The sequence below is a fragment of the Martes martes genome (genome assembly GCF_963455335.1).
Source record: "Martes martes genome assembly, chromosome: 2".
Taxonomy (NCBI): Eukaryota; Metazoa; Chordata; class Mammalia; order Carnivora; family Mustelidae; genus Martes; species Martes martes.
In genome coordinates, this window is record NC_137889.1 from 203891023 (window position 1) to 203906423 (window position 15401).

Below are 15401 nucleotides of genomic sequence, written 5' to 3' on the forward strand. Positions count from 1 at the left end.
GTTAGATAAGCGATCTAGCTGATCTCCTGCTACCCGATGTCGTCTCAGCCTGCTACTTCTCCACCATCTTGACTTCTCCCCAGTATTCCTCATTTTTGACAGTGCGTCAATGCATGTTACGAGTTGCTTTTTAGATTTTATCCAGAATTTATTTTTGCCATCATCATGAAGATCAATTACAATATTTGGTATGCCATTCTACTAAAAATATAAGACTGATCTATTTCATTGAAAGAGAGACAGAGGCAGACAGAGGAGGTTGTTTTTTGTTGTTGTTTCTTTTTCTGTTAATAGAGTTCCATTTAGGGGTGCCTGTGTGGCTGAGTTGGTTAAGTGTCTGACTCTTGGTTTCGACTCAGGTTATGATCTCAGGGTCATGATATCAAGGGCTGTGCTTGGCTCTGCACTCAGCTCAGAGTCTGCTTAAAATTCTTCCCCCATCTCCCCCCTCACTGTTCCTCCCCTCATGCTCTCTCTCTCTCTCTGAAAAGTAAATCAATCAATCAATAAAATCTTTAATAATAGAGTTCCATTTTAAAAGTAGACGACTTATTTGGGACACTTTTCCCTCTATGTGCCTGCAAGATTTGCCTCAACATAAGGAGCAGCCTTGATGGGATAAAGATTTCAAGGACCTTAAGGACTTCGCATGAAACACTGATAGTTCTAGTATGTGGCCTTGATTAAGCAGAGATAGCAATCTTAGGTATGGATTTAGAAGTGTAAGAGTCTTATGACTTCTCTGAGTTACTGTTCATTTAGAATTTGTGCTGTAAAAGCTAGAAACCATGTGGCTGAAAGCATGGACAAATCTGAGGAAGTTTACCTCAGAGTTGTGTGGTGAAGGCGAGAAGGGCAGAGGACTGACGTGAGACTGAGCACAGGAATGACAGTCCTAGCTCCTTGAGCCGCATCTGTGGGAAACGGTGCTAATCCATCACCACACTTCCTCTCCTTAAGCCAAGGACATGCCTCAGAATCCTTCTCTGCATGGTATCCTCAGCACCAATTGCCAAACAACCACAGGAGGCAGGAAGATGCAATTTAGCAAAATAACGGCCAATGGTACCTTGTGGCTTGTTCTTCTCTTTTTCAGTTGGGACATTGTTAGGAACATGTTTTCTCAGGTGCAGCGAGAAAAAGGATTCTTTCCATTTTCTCGGTTCACCTTTTTGGAAGCTCTGTTAAGGTGACCCACGTTGAGTGCTTCCTGTAACTGACTACACAGAGTCCCAACAAGGAACCATCCAGCGATGGGCAGAGAGGAAAAGGAAGACTTGTTTACAGTTTCTTCCAAATGTGGAACTTTGCCATGAAATTCTGCACTTTGAACTAGATCTGGAAATAAAGCCATTAAGAACTTTTCCCGTTAAATAGGTTTTTTTGTTTGTTTGCTTGCTTGGTTTTGTTTTTCTCTTAGAAGTTGAGATCAATGTCTGTCGGCTTGATAGAGATAAGACTGCAATTCTTCCGTTTGCTCGAGCTGACTTCCACTTATGCCTTGGTGTCAGCTCCTCCCTTCACCTGACAGGCTCCTGGTCTAGACCTTACATGCCTCACTTTTTCTCATCCTTCAAGCTTCAAGTCTTGATTTAAACTGACCTCCTCAAAGTCTTTTCTGATGACCAAAAGTAGACTTCACCACCACCAATTCATTCTCTTGTCAACCATGTTCTTTATTTTTTTTAAATTTTTTATTTCAATTCAATTAGCCAACATATGTAGTACATCGTTAGTTTCAGATGTAGTGTTCAGTAATTTATCAGTTGCATATAACACTAAGTGCTCATCAAATCATGTGCTTTCCTTAATGCCCATCATCCAGTTACCCATCCCCCCACCCATGTTCCCTCCAGCAACTCTGTTTGTTTCCTATAGTTAAGAGTCTCTCATGGTTTTTCTCTCTCTCCGATGACTTCATTCTCTAATCTACCATGTTCTTCATTTGCTTTGTGGCATTTATCACTCACTGGAAATATTTTTTTCCTTTTCATGTCTTGTCTGTCTCCCCTCACCAGAGCCTACATTCTGAGAGGCCAGGGTACTTACTGTCTTGTATCCTTGGCACCTTCAACAGTATCTAATATGTTGTAAGTGCACAATGATATTTGTTCAGGAATTGATATGAATGAGAAATATGTACTTGCTCTTTATTTTGACCTATGGACTTAATTTGGAAGGTGACTTTATTTATAAAGAGACTTTAATTTTATTAAGAAACTTTTTGACTCTCACAGTAATGAGAAGGGACCAATTTATATCTTTATAATGGAAAATACATAGGAATTGAGATGGAAAAATGATGTAGTGATTAAAGAGACAAACACAAGAACTTGGGTTTTAATCTCAATTTTTTGATTACTAACTGTGAGACTATTAGTGAGGTACTCAGCCTCTTTGTTCCTTAGTTTTCTTATCTAAAGAAATTATGACAATGAGAAGACAATAGGATTTGGGGGAAAGGAAATAAATTAATGTTCTACAAACACTTAAAATGTCTGCCTTTTGGAAGACCTGTAAGTTAATTACTGATATTGTCTTATAAAATTACTGTAAATGTACATTATACTCCTGTGCAGTTAACTTTTCATGAATTTCTTCATGTGTCAGGATTAAATAATCATACCTGCTTCATAGGATCATGGTGAGGGTGAAATGTAAAGCACTTAGAATGGGGTCTGGCACATGTAACACTCAAAAACTGCAGATTTTATTATCATGTGCAATATATTCAAATGACTTTTATTTATTTACTCTTTTCATTCTGTCTTTTTTGTGTGTGTTCTACCAGACCGTGATCTTTATTCGTGACAAAAATTCTCATGGGCAGGAGATATCAGGATACATTGACTATGCCCACAGGCTAAAGATTGAAGATTTTGAAGTCTACTTTAGTGGAAAAAGAAGACTTCTTCCCAAAACCACAGATTTGAGGTAAATTTTATGTACTTCTCATACCTTCAGTAAGAGAACAAGATCCTCAGAGGTATGGCAAAAGATTCCTATTTTATGTTCTATATTGTGCCTAGAGTGGAATATACACATATACATTATATACATACATACATATATATATGGACTGTGGTAAGACTGGCTTGAATAAAAATTTTAAAAAATTTAAATGGGCAATGAACATAGATGCACTTTTCCCATCAACAGTCTGATGAAGAGAAATTTTCAGAGATGAGGTAAGTATATTCTCAGTGATTTTCCTTTTAAATTAAAAGTAGAGCTTAAAAATGGCTAATCTTATAAGGCTCTTGGATCACTTGGCGCTTGGTCTGCTTAGGAGCTTCAAGGACAGTCCACCTGACACATTTTCCCTCTCTTTTCTTTGGCCACCAACCGAAGTACAAGTCTTTGCCTACCTTTGCGTCATTTACTCTCATTGCTGGCCTATTCTGGAATTCCTTCCCCCCATCATTCTGTTTACCATTCACCCTTACCCCTTCCTCTGGAGACCTCGTCCTATCACATATGATCTGCTCCTTTCTGTCAGTTTGTTCACAGATCAGCCCTGTATCTCTTTGGGAATAGGTCTCAAGCTAATTTTTTAATTCTTTTACTTTCCATAGAATCCAGAAATGGTAGCAGCATTCTACTCGAACTGTTCTCTGTATCCAGATTGTTTGACACTTGTGACAACACTCTCCTCCTTTGACATTCCTGCTGTCTTTTATCCATCATTATTTCTATTTTTTTTTTAATTTACTTGACAGAGATTACAAGTATGCAGAGAGGCAGGCAGATAGAGAGACACGGGGAAGAAGGCTCCCTGCTGAGCAGAGAGCCCGATATGGGGACTCCATCCCAGGGCCCTGAGATCGTGACCTGAGCCGAAGGCAGAGGCTTTAACCCACTGAGCCACTCAGGCGCCCCCCTTATTGCTGTTTTCTAAAGACTTCTTAACCCATCACCACTTTAATGGACCTACCCCTTTTCTGATCCCACCTAGATGTACGGCATGTCATTTAATTTCTCGCTGTAATAATCTGTTTTTGTGCTTTTGCTAACTTCAAGGGTAGATTGATAAGGACTTTGTTTTCTGTACCTGTAATTGAATTCCTGGGTTCTTCTAGAGGAAATTTTAGGAAATTTCACTAAGGTGTGAATATCCAAAAATATTCTAAATTTTCACCAGTCTTTCAAGATCTTTCTTGTCAACTGCTGACACTGACTCCTCTCACTGTATGATTTGCCTCACATTGCACAGATTACACTGAGTCTAAACATAGAAACTACCAAATGATCTCTTTTTTCCAGGCTTTTTTCCAGTGATGTTTCTAAAACAACATAGTTCTGACCTTAGGTGGCTGTACCTTCTTCTTTTAGAAATAGATTTATTTCTTGAAAAAAAAATTAATACTTCAGTCTTACCAAGTGAAATATTTCTTTTATACATGCACCTACTCTTACAAATTTTTTACAGATTCAGAGAAAAAATAATTACTTATTTTGTTTAGAGCTAATTTATCCAACTTGTTTTTGATGCTTTCCATCCTTCTTTCTGCTAAAACTATATTTCATGTGTTCCCCTTGTTTTTTAGAAATTCTCAAATTCACTCTCTTGACACTCTTTTATCTCACCTCTAAACATGCTGAAGACATTTCTATTTAAAAAAAAAAAGGAGAAGCCATTTCTATTTTAAAAGATTATTTCTATTAAAAATCCCCTTTTGCACTCCAACTATTGAACTGCCTCTCTTTTGGTTTTCAGCTAATCTCAAAATAGCAGGTGTCTCCAATTCTCACTGCTCACATAGGCGCTAACCCATGGTAATTAGTTCTGTGCCACTACTATTGAAATGGAATGACTCCTGGTAACATCACTGGTGACTGCCAACTTGGAAAACCCATGGATTATTTCCAGTTCTTCTCTTACTTAACTTCTCTACAGTATTTGATTAGTGTTGATTAATCATTATGCTGAGTAGTTCCTTCTTCTCAAAACTATTCAAATGCCCTTTTTATTTTCAGAATCCCTCACTGAATTCTTCCCTTGTTTATTTTGTACACGTTGGAATTCGTCAGAGTTCATCCTTCGATTTTGTTTCTTACCATCTACATTCTCCTGGGTGATTTGATCACTTTCCTAGAGGGGAGCTGTTCCTCTTATCTCATATTCAGTTATCCCACTGCTTACTTCAGAGAACTTTCTGTGTATTCCATTAGCACCTAAAACTTATTTTCAAAATTAAACTCATCTTAATCTCTGTAGTTTGCTGTTGCTTCTGTATCCTCCATCTTGGCAAATGGCACCACCTTCACAACGCAAGGCAAAATCCAGATGATATTCTAGACCTCTTCCTCTCTACTACCACTTCACAACTAATAATTTACTAAAAATGCTAGATTCTATAACCATAACATCTTTGTTTATATTAAAGCAAATTTTAGATGTGTCATTTCACCTATATGAATTGTTCATATTACTATTTCAGTATGAATCTTTATCTGATAGCATTTTAACAGAAAATACCTAACAAATAATTCCTTAATATTCTCCAATACCTAGTTAGTCCTTATTCATATTTTATTGTCTTAAAGTTATCTTTTCACAGTTGATTTGACCACATCAAAATCCAAATAATATTGTGGTTTTTTATTCTATCTTTTGTAATTCTTTTACTATATAACAGTTCCTTCCTTATTTTTTATATTTTTATGCTGTTGATTTGTCGGAGAAACTATGTCATTCATCCCAAGAAATGTCTCATAATCTACATGTGACTGATCACTTCATGCTATTGTTTCACATCCTCCTCTATCTTTCTATTTCTTGTCAACTGGCCTGATAAAATCCAGTCTCAATTTTTTTTCGGCTAACCACTTTTAATACATGAAGCTCAAGGTGAGCTCTTGATCAGTGGGTTCGGCTGGTGTCAGTCTTATCACTCCTCCAGAAAGTTCCCCATTGGTTCTTGTAAATGGTTTTAGAATACAATAACAAAAGCTACCTAAATGTATTTACAGAAGGTTGTATAATGGTAATTATTTAGTTCTAGCATTCATTCTGCATTATTTAGCAGAATTCTTCCATAGAGAATAACTTTTTCTCATCACTTAGTTGGTTACCCTAAATAGAATTCAGTGCACACAGAAATACAAAATAAATATTTGATTATTTCCTTAAATTTATGGGAAAAAATGCAAAGCCAAAAGCACAATAGAGTACACAGGTAATGCCAAATTGTTCTCAAAGTGGTTCTACCAATTTGTACCCACCAGAAGTACTACGTAAGTGTTCCAGCTGACAGACATTTTCCCCCACTGTACTGAGTTGCAAATGATCTTTCATTGTGGCTTTTAACTTTCATTTCTATAATTACTTATCAGATTGAGCATCTTTCATTGGTTGATCAAATTTCCTTTATGTGAATTATCTATTAAGACTTTTCCCCATCTTTTTTATTGGTTATTTATTTCTCCTTTTCTTATACATTGTGAATTCTTTTTATTTTTATCTTTTGGACATTGATTGATCATTTGCCATTTGTATGTATTGCAAAATACCATCTCCTGTGTGTGATTCTCCTTTCACGTCCTTTACATTGACTTTTGATAGTCAGAAGTCAGAAGTTTTGATAGATTAATACATTTTACTAATCTTTTCATCTGAGGTTTGCATTTTTTTGTGTGTTTTGTTTAATCAAACTCTACATTTATGCAGGGCATAAAAATATTGTCCTATAGAGTGTAGTTTTGCTTTTTGTTTTATATCTTCAATGTACCCAGATTTAACATTATATATGATGATTGATTGGGTAAGGGTCCACTTTTTTTTTTTTAATTTATTTATTTGACAGACAGATCACAAGCAGGCAGAGAGGCAGGCAGAGAGAGAAGGGAGGAAGCAGGGTCCCTGTTGAGCAGAGAGCCCGATGCGGGGCTCAATCCCAGGACGCTAGGATCATGACCCGAGCCGAAGGCAGCGGCTTTAACCCACTGAGCCACCCAGGTGACCCGAGGGTCCACTTTTTATTATTGTTTTCCTAAATGACTAATAATTTGTCCTAGAATACTTACTGAAAAGTCCAATATCTTCTCTCTCACATGTGCAGCACCATTTGTGTCTTAAGTTGGTTGTGTACATGTTTATTTCTGGGCTCACTCTTTAGTTTTATTGGTCTTTCCTTGAAATAATAGGATCTTGGTCATTTGGTATATTTTAGTGATACTGTTTTTTTTTTAATTTTATTTATTTATTTGACAGAGAGAAATCACAAGTAGGCAGAGAGGCAGGCACAGAGAGAGGGGGAAGCAGGCTCCCCGCTGAGCAGAGAGCCCGATGTGGGGCTCGATCCCAGGACCCTGAGATCATGACCTGAGCTGAAGGCAGAGAGGCTCAACCCACGGAGCCACCCAGGCGCCCCTATTTTAGTGATAGTTTTTAAAATAAAGATAGTTTTTCTTCTTCAGAAGCATCCAGGCTGTGCTTGTCCTTCACTCTAACATATAAATTTTAGAATCAGCTTGTGAAGTTCACACACACAAAAAAAGTTGTGATTTTGATTGAAATTGCTTTCAAGTTATGGCCAATGTACAAGTAATGGCATCTTTATGATATTCAGTTTTCCATTTATTTATTTAATTTATTTGCACCTTTTAAAATTTCTTTTAATAATATTTTATGTTTCCTAATTAGTGAGTTTTACCATTTTTTTTCTCATGGATGCCATATTATTTCTGAGGTTTTAAACAAAGTTAGCTCTATTCTGATGATTCTCACTGGATAATTTTTACCACATGAGTTTAATGCAAGCCATCTATCAGAATCAAACTTCCTATTTTTCACTCAAGAGATTTCACACCAATAAATGACTAAACAGTGTTACCAGGGGGTAAAAATATCTTTGGTATATGTATTCCCCTACTTAGCTCAATTTAGAACTTGAACAAAGACTTTAAAATTAAAGATTCACTTACCTTTTGATGTGCTATTCTACTCTGTGTAGGAAGAGACATTAGTTCTGTGATTGGAATCCTGTTTTGTGGAAAATGGAAATATTGACAGCTATGGCTATTATGCAACACAACAGAAGAGAGGGCCCTGAAAACTTGATGTCTTGTCAGTTCAGACTCCCTGTGCCCATGTGTTTAAGATTCAGTACCTTCCTGTCAGCATATGTGAGTACCTCACAAGTCAATAGGACGTTGCCATATAGGGAGCTCACATTTTCCCACAACAACTTAGTGAAATAGGTTCAAGTTGAATTATTACCATCTGAGAGAGGAGAAGCTAGAGCAAACCACTTGCTAAAGTTCACGAGAGAGAAACAGGGGTGAGTGAGAACAAGTTCTTAGGAATTACAATTCACTGCTCACCTCCAGAACACTATTCTGAGTTTAAAAGCTTTTGTAGCCTGAATGTGATTGCACTACATAGGATCCCTGAGTTATATTCTGCCCCACGTTTAGCTGCTTACATATCCATATTTATGTATCCATATCATTTCCACAAAGATCTAAAGTCTGCCTGTAGAGCTCTACCTATCCCTCGAGTAGACTGGTCAGGAGGAAATGAAAAGTTTTCTTTGTGTTTCTCTTTAGAGAGTCTATGAAATATTCATACCCTTGACCGAGAAATGCCCCTAAATATTAAAGCCTTGAGATATTATTATCAAATTTCCCTTGCAGTCCCATTGTCTGTTTTATTAAAATATTTAACATGCCAAACTTCTGAAGTTGGAATTTAAAGTTGTGTTTATCCTGTGCTTAAGTGTGTTCTCATGAAAGCATCTGGTTCTCAAGTTTAAAAGAAAAAGGAGTAATGACTCAGTTCTTCTGCACAGAGTATAAAAATATTGCCTGTTTTTAAGGTTATTAATATTGTTCCACATCTAAATTGGTGGCTAATTAGTAAAATATCCATTTAGCCTCTTCAACAGATATTTGCTGAATTTGAAACAAAAAGGAATACTTTGGGTGAAAAAGGATTCTGACTGAGGGAGACTTTCCCCAACCACCAGCTCCCTGATATGCAAAGTGTGGTCCATGGACCAAAAGCACCTATAAAGTTTGAGAAGCATACTCTAGACCTGTGCTGTCAAGTAGAGTAGTCATGAGCCACCTGTGGCTGCTGAGCACTTTAAATGTGATTAACTGAATTAAGCTATTCTAAAAGTATAAAATATATGCCTGCTTTCCAAGATTTATCATAAAAATATTAACTATCTTATTGATAAGTCTGCATTAATTACATGCTAAATGATATGTTGCATATGTTGGGTTAAATGAGACATATTATTAAAATTATTCTCACCTTTCCTTTTAACTTTTCTTTAGTGTGGCTGTTAGAAAATTTACAATGACATATGTGGCTTATGTTTATGACTCAATTCTCTTGATAGATAGATCTGGTCTACTTGTCCTCACCCCAGAGTTTCAATCCCATCCTGATCTTTAGAACCAGTATTAATCTTAGATAGGCATGATGTAAGAAACCATAGACCAGAGATCACTAGTCAGTAGTGTCTGGATGCAGACATGTTTTGTTTGGCCTACAAGATGTATCTAAAAATTGCATCAGTGCTTGAGAAATAGGAAATGTCACATAAAATATACTGGATTTTCAGATTCTCTTAAAAACTAATAAGGTCTTCCCACACTGAGCCTGCATTCTCTCATTGCAACCATGACCTAGAATTAAATAGCAGCTGCCTTCTGAGATGGGCTATGTTCTCACCAGATTAACATAGACATAGACTTGACCACTCACACATCTTGGCATCTACACTGTCCCCCTCAGGTCACTCATTTAGAGTACCTCCTGGATTCTCCCAAGTATTTGAATCTCTGACTATTAGCCTAAATTACCATCTCAGATGTTAGAAGTTATAGTTGCCATTAGCCCAGTCATGCTCTCTGTTGTTCTCCCACTTTGGTGAGTTTAATTTCAACCCTCAGGCTCTTCCAAACTACTGAGGCAAAGTCTGAGATAACTTTGATCCTGATATAGATTAACTGAGCATTTATGTGGACAAGGCACTGAGCTAAATAATTTACAATTTATATTCATTTTTTCACTTACTTGACTACCTCATGGATTTTTTTTCACATTCTTACATCAAAGAATGTGCATCATAAGAGATGTTAATTTGCTTAACCCAAAGTTACACACAGAGACATTCGCACTCACGACTAGAAATCCAGGACCAAAGAGGGAATCTGTGGCACACCAAACACCATAATTTTTTTTTAAAATCAATACATGATTCTACTTTAGGACTCGTTGTGAAAAGATATCATTTTCCTCTTTGGTCTCATATCCATATCCTAGTCATTGTCAGGTTGTATATTTCTTTTGCAGATGTGTATCTGACTTGACAAGACCTAATTTGGGATTGTTTTTCAGAACTTGAAGCAATCCCGCTATCCACAGTTAAGACTGGGGAATTTCAGCCATCCTGTACCCACCCTTGCCACTTCCTCCTTTCATTGAGCTTGGCAGAAAACAGCCCTTTGTACTTAACCAGCCTTATATTTTCAGTCACTATGAGTATGAATTACAGTGTCCCACAGCTTTGTGTGTGGAAGAGCTCTGGCCAGAACTAAAAGTGGCCTTTAATTGTGGCTTCAACCTAAAAGTCTTTAGGGAAAAATTGGCCCTGACTTGTTGAACCTCAGTTATGTCCCAGGATACTTTTAGAATCTATTCATATCCTCTGAACTGTGGTTCACATAATTTTTGTAATATTTACTTGGAATTCTTATACAAATAAATTTAATTTTCCAGTACTTAACTCATTTCAGTTTCTCTTTATCCCAAGCTAAACATTAAGTACTATCTCTCATGGAAAACTCAAGGATGGAGAAGAGAGCTCCCCAAAGCTATATTCAGATGAACCTCCTCCTGCCTGTCTATATAAAACCCAAATATACTGAAACTAACTTTTCCTACCAAATTCCTACTGAACTATCTGCCTGCATTGTTCTACAGTAGAATTTTATTCAGACCCTGTTTGTCTCATTTCTTTAAAAAAAAAAAAATCAGAATACCAGAACAATCATCTGGTGGTCTCTTTAATTGTCTACAATGTGCTTCCCTGATAATAAGTGAATAATTAGAGTGAATTATTAGTAATAATAATAAGGGTAAACCTTAAGTGAATAACTAGAGATCTGAGACAACCTCTAGTTCATTGACAACAATTACTATGATTATGACAGGCTGCTTCTTTTACACAGGATTTTTTTCCAACACTTAAAAATTTTGGTAAAATATATAGAACCTAAAATTTACCATTTTAACCATTTTTAAGTGTACTGTTCAGCGGCACTAAATAAATTTAAATTGTTGTGCAACACTTCCAGTTAATTATGAAATTATCTTAGTCTTGGAAAAGTCCAAAAAACAGTACAATAAATACCAATATACTCACAACCTAGATTAAAACGTCATTCACATTTTTCAAATGTGCTTCAACTCTCTTTAGTATGCTGCTGTGTATATACCATTTTAGAATAGTTTGCAGATTTCACCCTTAAACATTTCACCAAGCATCTCCTAAGAATAAGAACATCCCCCTATATAACATCACGTTATCATACATAAGAAAATTAGTAATTATTTCCTACTGTCATCTAATATCCAGTTCATATGCAAATTGTCTCAAGTTCTCAAAATGTTTTTTCTGACTGGTTTTGGGAAACATCATCCAATCAGTGTTCAAAAATTGCAAAGCTTATGCCTCTCGGCTGTCTTTCATTCTAAGATAGCCCCACACATAGGAGAGCTCTGCACATCCCAACAAGCTGTTTATGTTTTTGTTTTTTCTCTTGGTCATGACATTGACTTTTTAATGAGATAAGGCCAATTGTTTTTTACATTGTCCTGCATTCTGGGTTTTTCTGAGTGTTTCCTTGTGGTCTCTTTTGACTTGTTTCTCTTGTCCTTGTATTTTCTTTAAACTGGGAGATAAATCACAAGGCTTGATTCTATTAAGTGTAAATATTTTTTCACTAAGAATTCTCCATTGGTGAGTAACTACACATTGCAGCATATCAGAAGGCTACTAATGTCAGGTTGTCCCATTGTTAGTAACGCTCAGTTTGGCCTGGGGTTAAAGAAGAATTGCTAAATATCTCCTCTGAAAAGATTTCCATTCGTTGTCAAGTTTTTTATAGTAGCTTAACTAATATCAACTAATATTTATGTGTTTATACAAACTTATTTGTCTAATTTTCCTGTTCAAAATTTATACTTTTAAAAGAAAGGCTACTAGCAAATTAACCTTCATATCCAGAATTCCTTTCATTTAATTTACTCAATTAGAAGAAAAGATGGTATTCGCCATAACAGAATTTAAATGGCATTAAAGCTATAGTGTAGAGTTATCAGAGATCATAGACTTCAGGTGTGCAAATAAACTGCACCAAAATTATACTTGCTTACTGTTCAGAACCCAGAAGCAGTTTCCTAGAGAAAGTGTCAGCTTCCCAGGCCATTCTACAAAATTCCAACTCCATTATTTTTATTTAAAAAGTAATTTTTTATATGTAACAAAAAGAAACTTGAAGGTATCAAAGAAATATCTCCATCCCCCTGCACCTTCCCTGTCTCAGCTATATAATAACAATCTCATTTGGATTAATAGAATAAGTAGTGACTCACTATGATCACCTTCCTTCAGATGTCACATCAGTGGCTCTCACGGAATCAAAAAAGTCAGGTAACATGATATCTTGGGGAACACATCTTGCTCTCTGGAGTCATAGGCAAAATCAGTTTCTATTCTTAGAATATATATAAGTCAATACATTCCAGTTAGATTCTGTTCAAAAGTCCAACACTTAAAACTTGGGAAATACTAGAAATCTACTGATGATTGGAAATCTAGAAATATAAAAATGATTGAGTATAAATCTCACAAACGAGAAGAGGATTCATGGCTTGCTTTCGCACAAAAGAGTAGATATAACAGAAGTGGGACTAGATCCCAGGTCTCCTAATCCAAGTCCAGATTCTTTTAACATCCCAGCATGCTGTGTATTTATCTAAATGTACATACGACTTGAGAGTCTGTATTTTGCTTTACTTCATTTTATTTTAAAAACAACACTAGCTTAACTAGTGATAAGCAAAATCTGGTCCACTTGTTGTAATTAATTTTTATCACCTCACATCCATCCATGCCATTTTCCTTCATCTATGGCTGAGGTAACATGCAGCGAAACTAGAGCGTGACATCACATGAACTGAATCCAAATCTATCTACAGTACTTCTGGTGGGGGAATTCTGAAGCCGTTCTGGAATTGAATTTAACATAGAGACTTATTAATGCTCTCTTTCCACCCTGATTCCCACTGATCCCAGAAATTCTGCTCTCCACATTAGAAAAGTCATCTCAGACTTCAGGAGTTGAGATTAGCATTCAGTAAGACAGAATTCTACTTAAACATTTTTTTAGGATTCAAGGCAAGCAAAACCTTCCAGTATTAGATTAAAAACTCCCATCAACTTCCCTGTCTCGTTTCATGTGTCTACCTACCTCTCTTCATGCTTTCATTACAAAGAACCACTCACTGTTTCCTAGATACATCATGCTCTTTCATGACCCTCTACTGAATGTACCTGGACCCACATTCTCTACCCAGCGAGCCCTTTCTGAACGACACAGCTCAAGTGTGACCTTTTCCAAGTTCTTCCATTCCCTGAACTGAGTTCACCAAGGTGATTCCATATCCTCGTGTCTGCCTCTTTTCTTTTATATTAATTACAACATGCTTTTGACGTGTTTACTGTGATCTCTTCAGCACAGGAACAACCACGGGGTTGGAGGCTTCAGATACCAAATACCTGTACCTCCTCTCTTCTCATGGCTGTAACTGCCAAGTAATAAATACAGCAATCCCTCTGGGGAGTCATCCAACAGATAGTTACAGAACACCTTTGATGTACCAAGTTCTAGGACTGGGGATACAATAACCAAAAAAAAGTAAATATGTTCTCATAGAGTTTATAGTTGGTGGTAGGAGATAGAAAATAAACCAATGACAAATATGTCCATCCATCTGTATGCATGTATACACATACATATATACCGTATAGACTTATGTTAAGTAATTAAGTAGAAAATTCAGCATCTATACATCTATATGAAATGTCAGAGCAAGGTAAGTGCTGTGGAGGAAAATGGAGCAGGAAGGGGGACTTCTTGGTGCCATTTGAAATGAAGGTGGCCATGGAAGACATCATTGTGCCATAAAGCTGGCACAAGCCCAGGGACCTGACGGAACTGAGGCCGGAGGGACCAGGCAGGAGGCCGGTGTAGGCCGAGGACGCAAGTTCCTGAGGCAGCCTGTGTGGGGAAGAGCTCTGCTGCAGTGGGGAGGTCATGCAAAGCAGGTTGGTAATGAGGTCAGGGAGGAACAGGAGCCAGTCACATAGGACGTTACAAGTGTAAGGACTGCATTTTCATTCTGAGTAAAATAGGGAGCCACTGGAGAGTTTTTAGCAGTGGACCGATGTGATACGCATTACATTTTTGCCTAACCAGGGGTGCCTGGGTGGCTCAGTCTGTTAAGCGGCTGCTTCTAATTCAGGTCATGATCTCAGGGTCCTGGGGTCAAGCCCCGCATTGCAAGGTTCCCTGCTCAGTGGGGAGGCTGTTTCTCCCTTTCCTTTTGCTTCTCCCACCCTGCTCATGCCTGTTCACTCACCCTCTCTCAAATAAATAAATAAAATCTTAATTTTTTTTAACCCAATCATACTATCTGCAGAATTGAGAGAAGATAGAAGTAAGGACAGAGGCTGTGGGAGGCAAAGTATTAGCTTTGTCCGTGGTAGTCTGGTAACTCCAAGCACTGAGTTTTCTGATAAAGTTGGTCCAAGCTACGGTTCTTAAACTTGACCGTGCCCCTGAATCACCTGAAGTGCCTGTTAAAACCAGATTTCTGGGCCCTGTTCCCAGCAGCCCTATCTCACTAAGCTGCTACCTTCCAAAGGCCATGCGCCAGACAGCGAAAAGTCTCCAAGCAGCCCTGTGCTGACTTTTGGATGCATGGACCCTGCCCTGGGAATGCATTGCTCAAAAAAGTCAGGTTGCCACCCTTCAACGCAGACGTTTCCCACAGGACCCTCTTCTGTGGAAATGTGGACAATATATTTCTGTTTATAATACAGTTGCCTCTGTGGTGCCGATCTAAAGCCTGGCACTTGTCAGGGACTTATTAAAAATTTATTACATGAATATTTGAATGAAATGAGTGATTTTTAATGAAGGAAATCTTCAACCCGATTTTGAAAAATTTCAGGAATGAAGTTTTTACTTAAAATATTTACTGAGGCTCCTGGGTGGGTCAGTCCTTAAGCCTCTGCCTTCAGCTCAGATCATGACCTTAGGGTTCTGGGATCGAGCCCCGCATCAGGCTCCCTGCTCAGTGGGGAGCCTGCTTCTCC

General features: G+C 37.5%; 1 protein-coding gene across 1 annotated transcript in view; it reads left to right on the plus strand.

Annotated features, from left to right (window-relative positions):
* The window catches only part of CFAP299 (cilia and flagella associated protein 299), a gene marked incomplete at both ends in the record, with an annotated part of 100541 nt that overhangs the window by 12086 nt on the left and 73054 nt on the right, over window positions 1–15401 (plus strand). The window contains one exon of the mRNA XM_080796391.1: window positions 2792–2934. Coding sequence (XP_080652517.1) covers window positions 2792–2934 — 143 coding nt within the window. The remainder of the gene's footprint in view (window positions 1–2791; window positions 2935–15401) is intronic.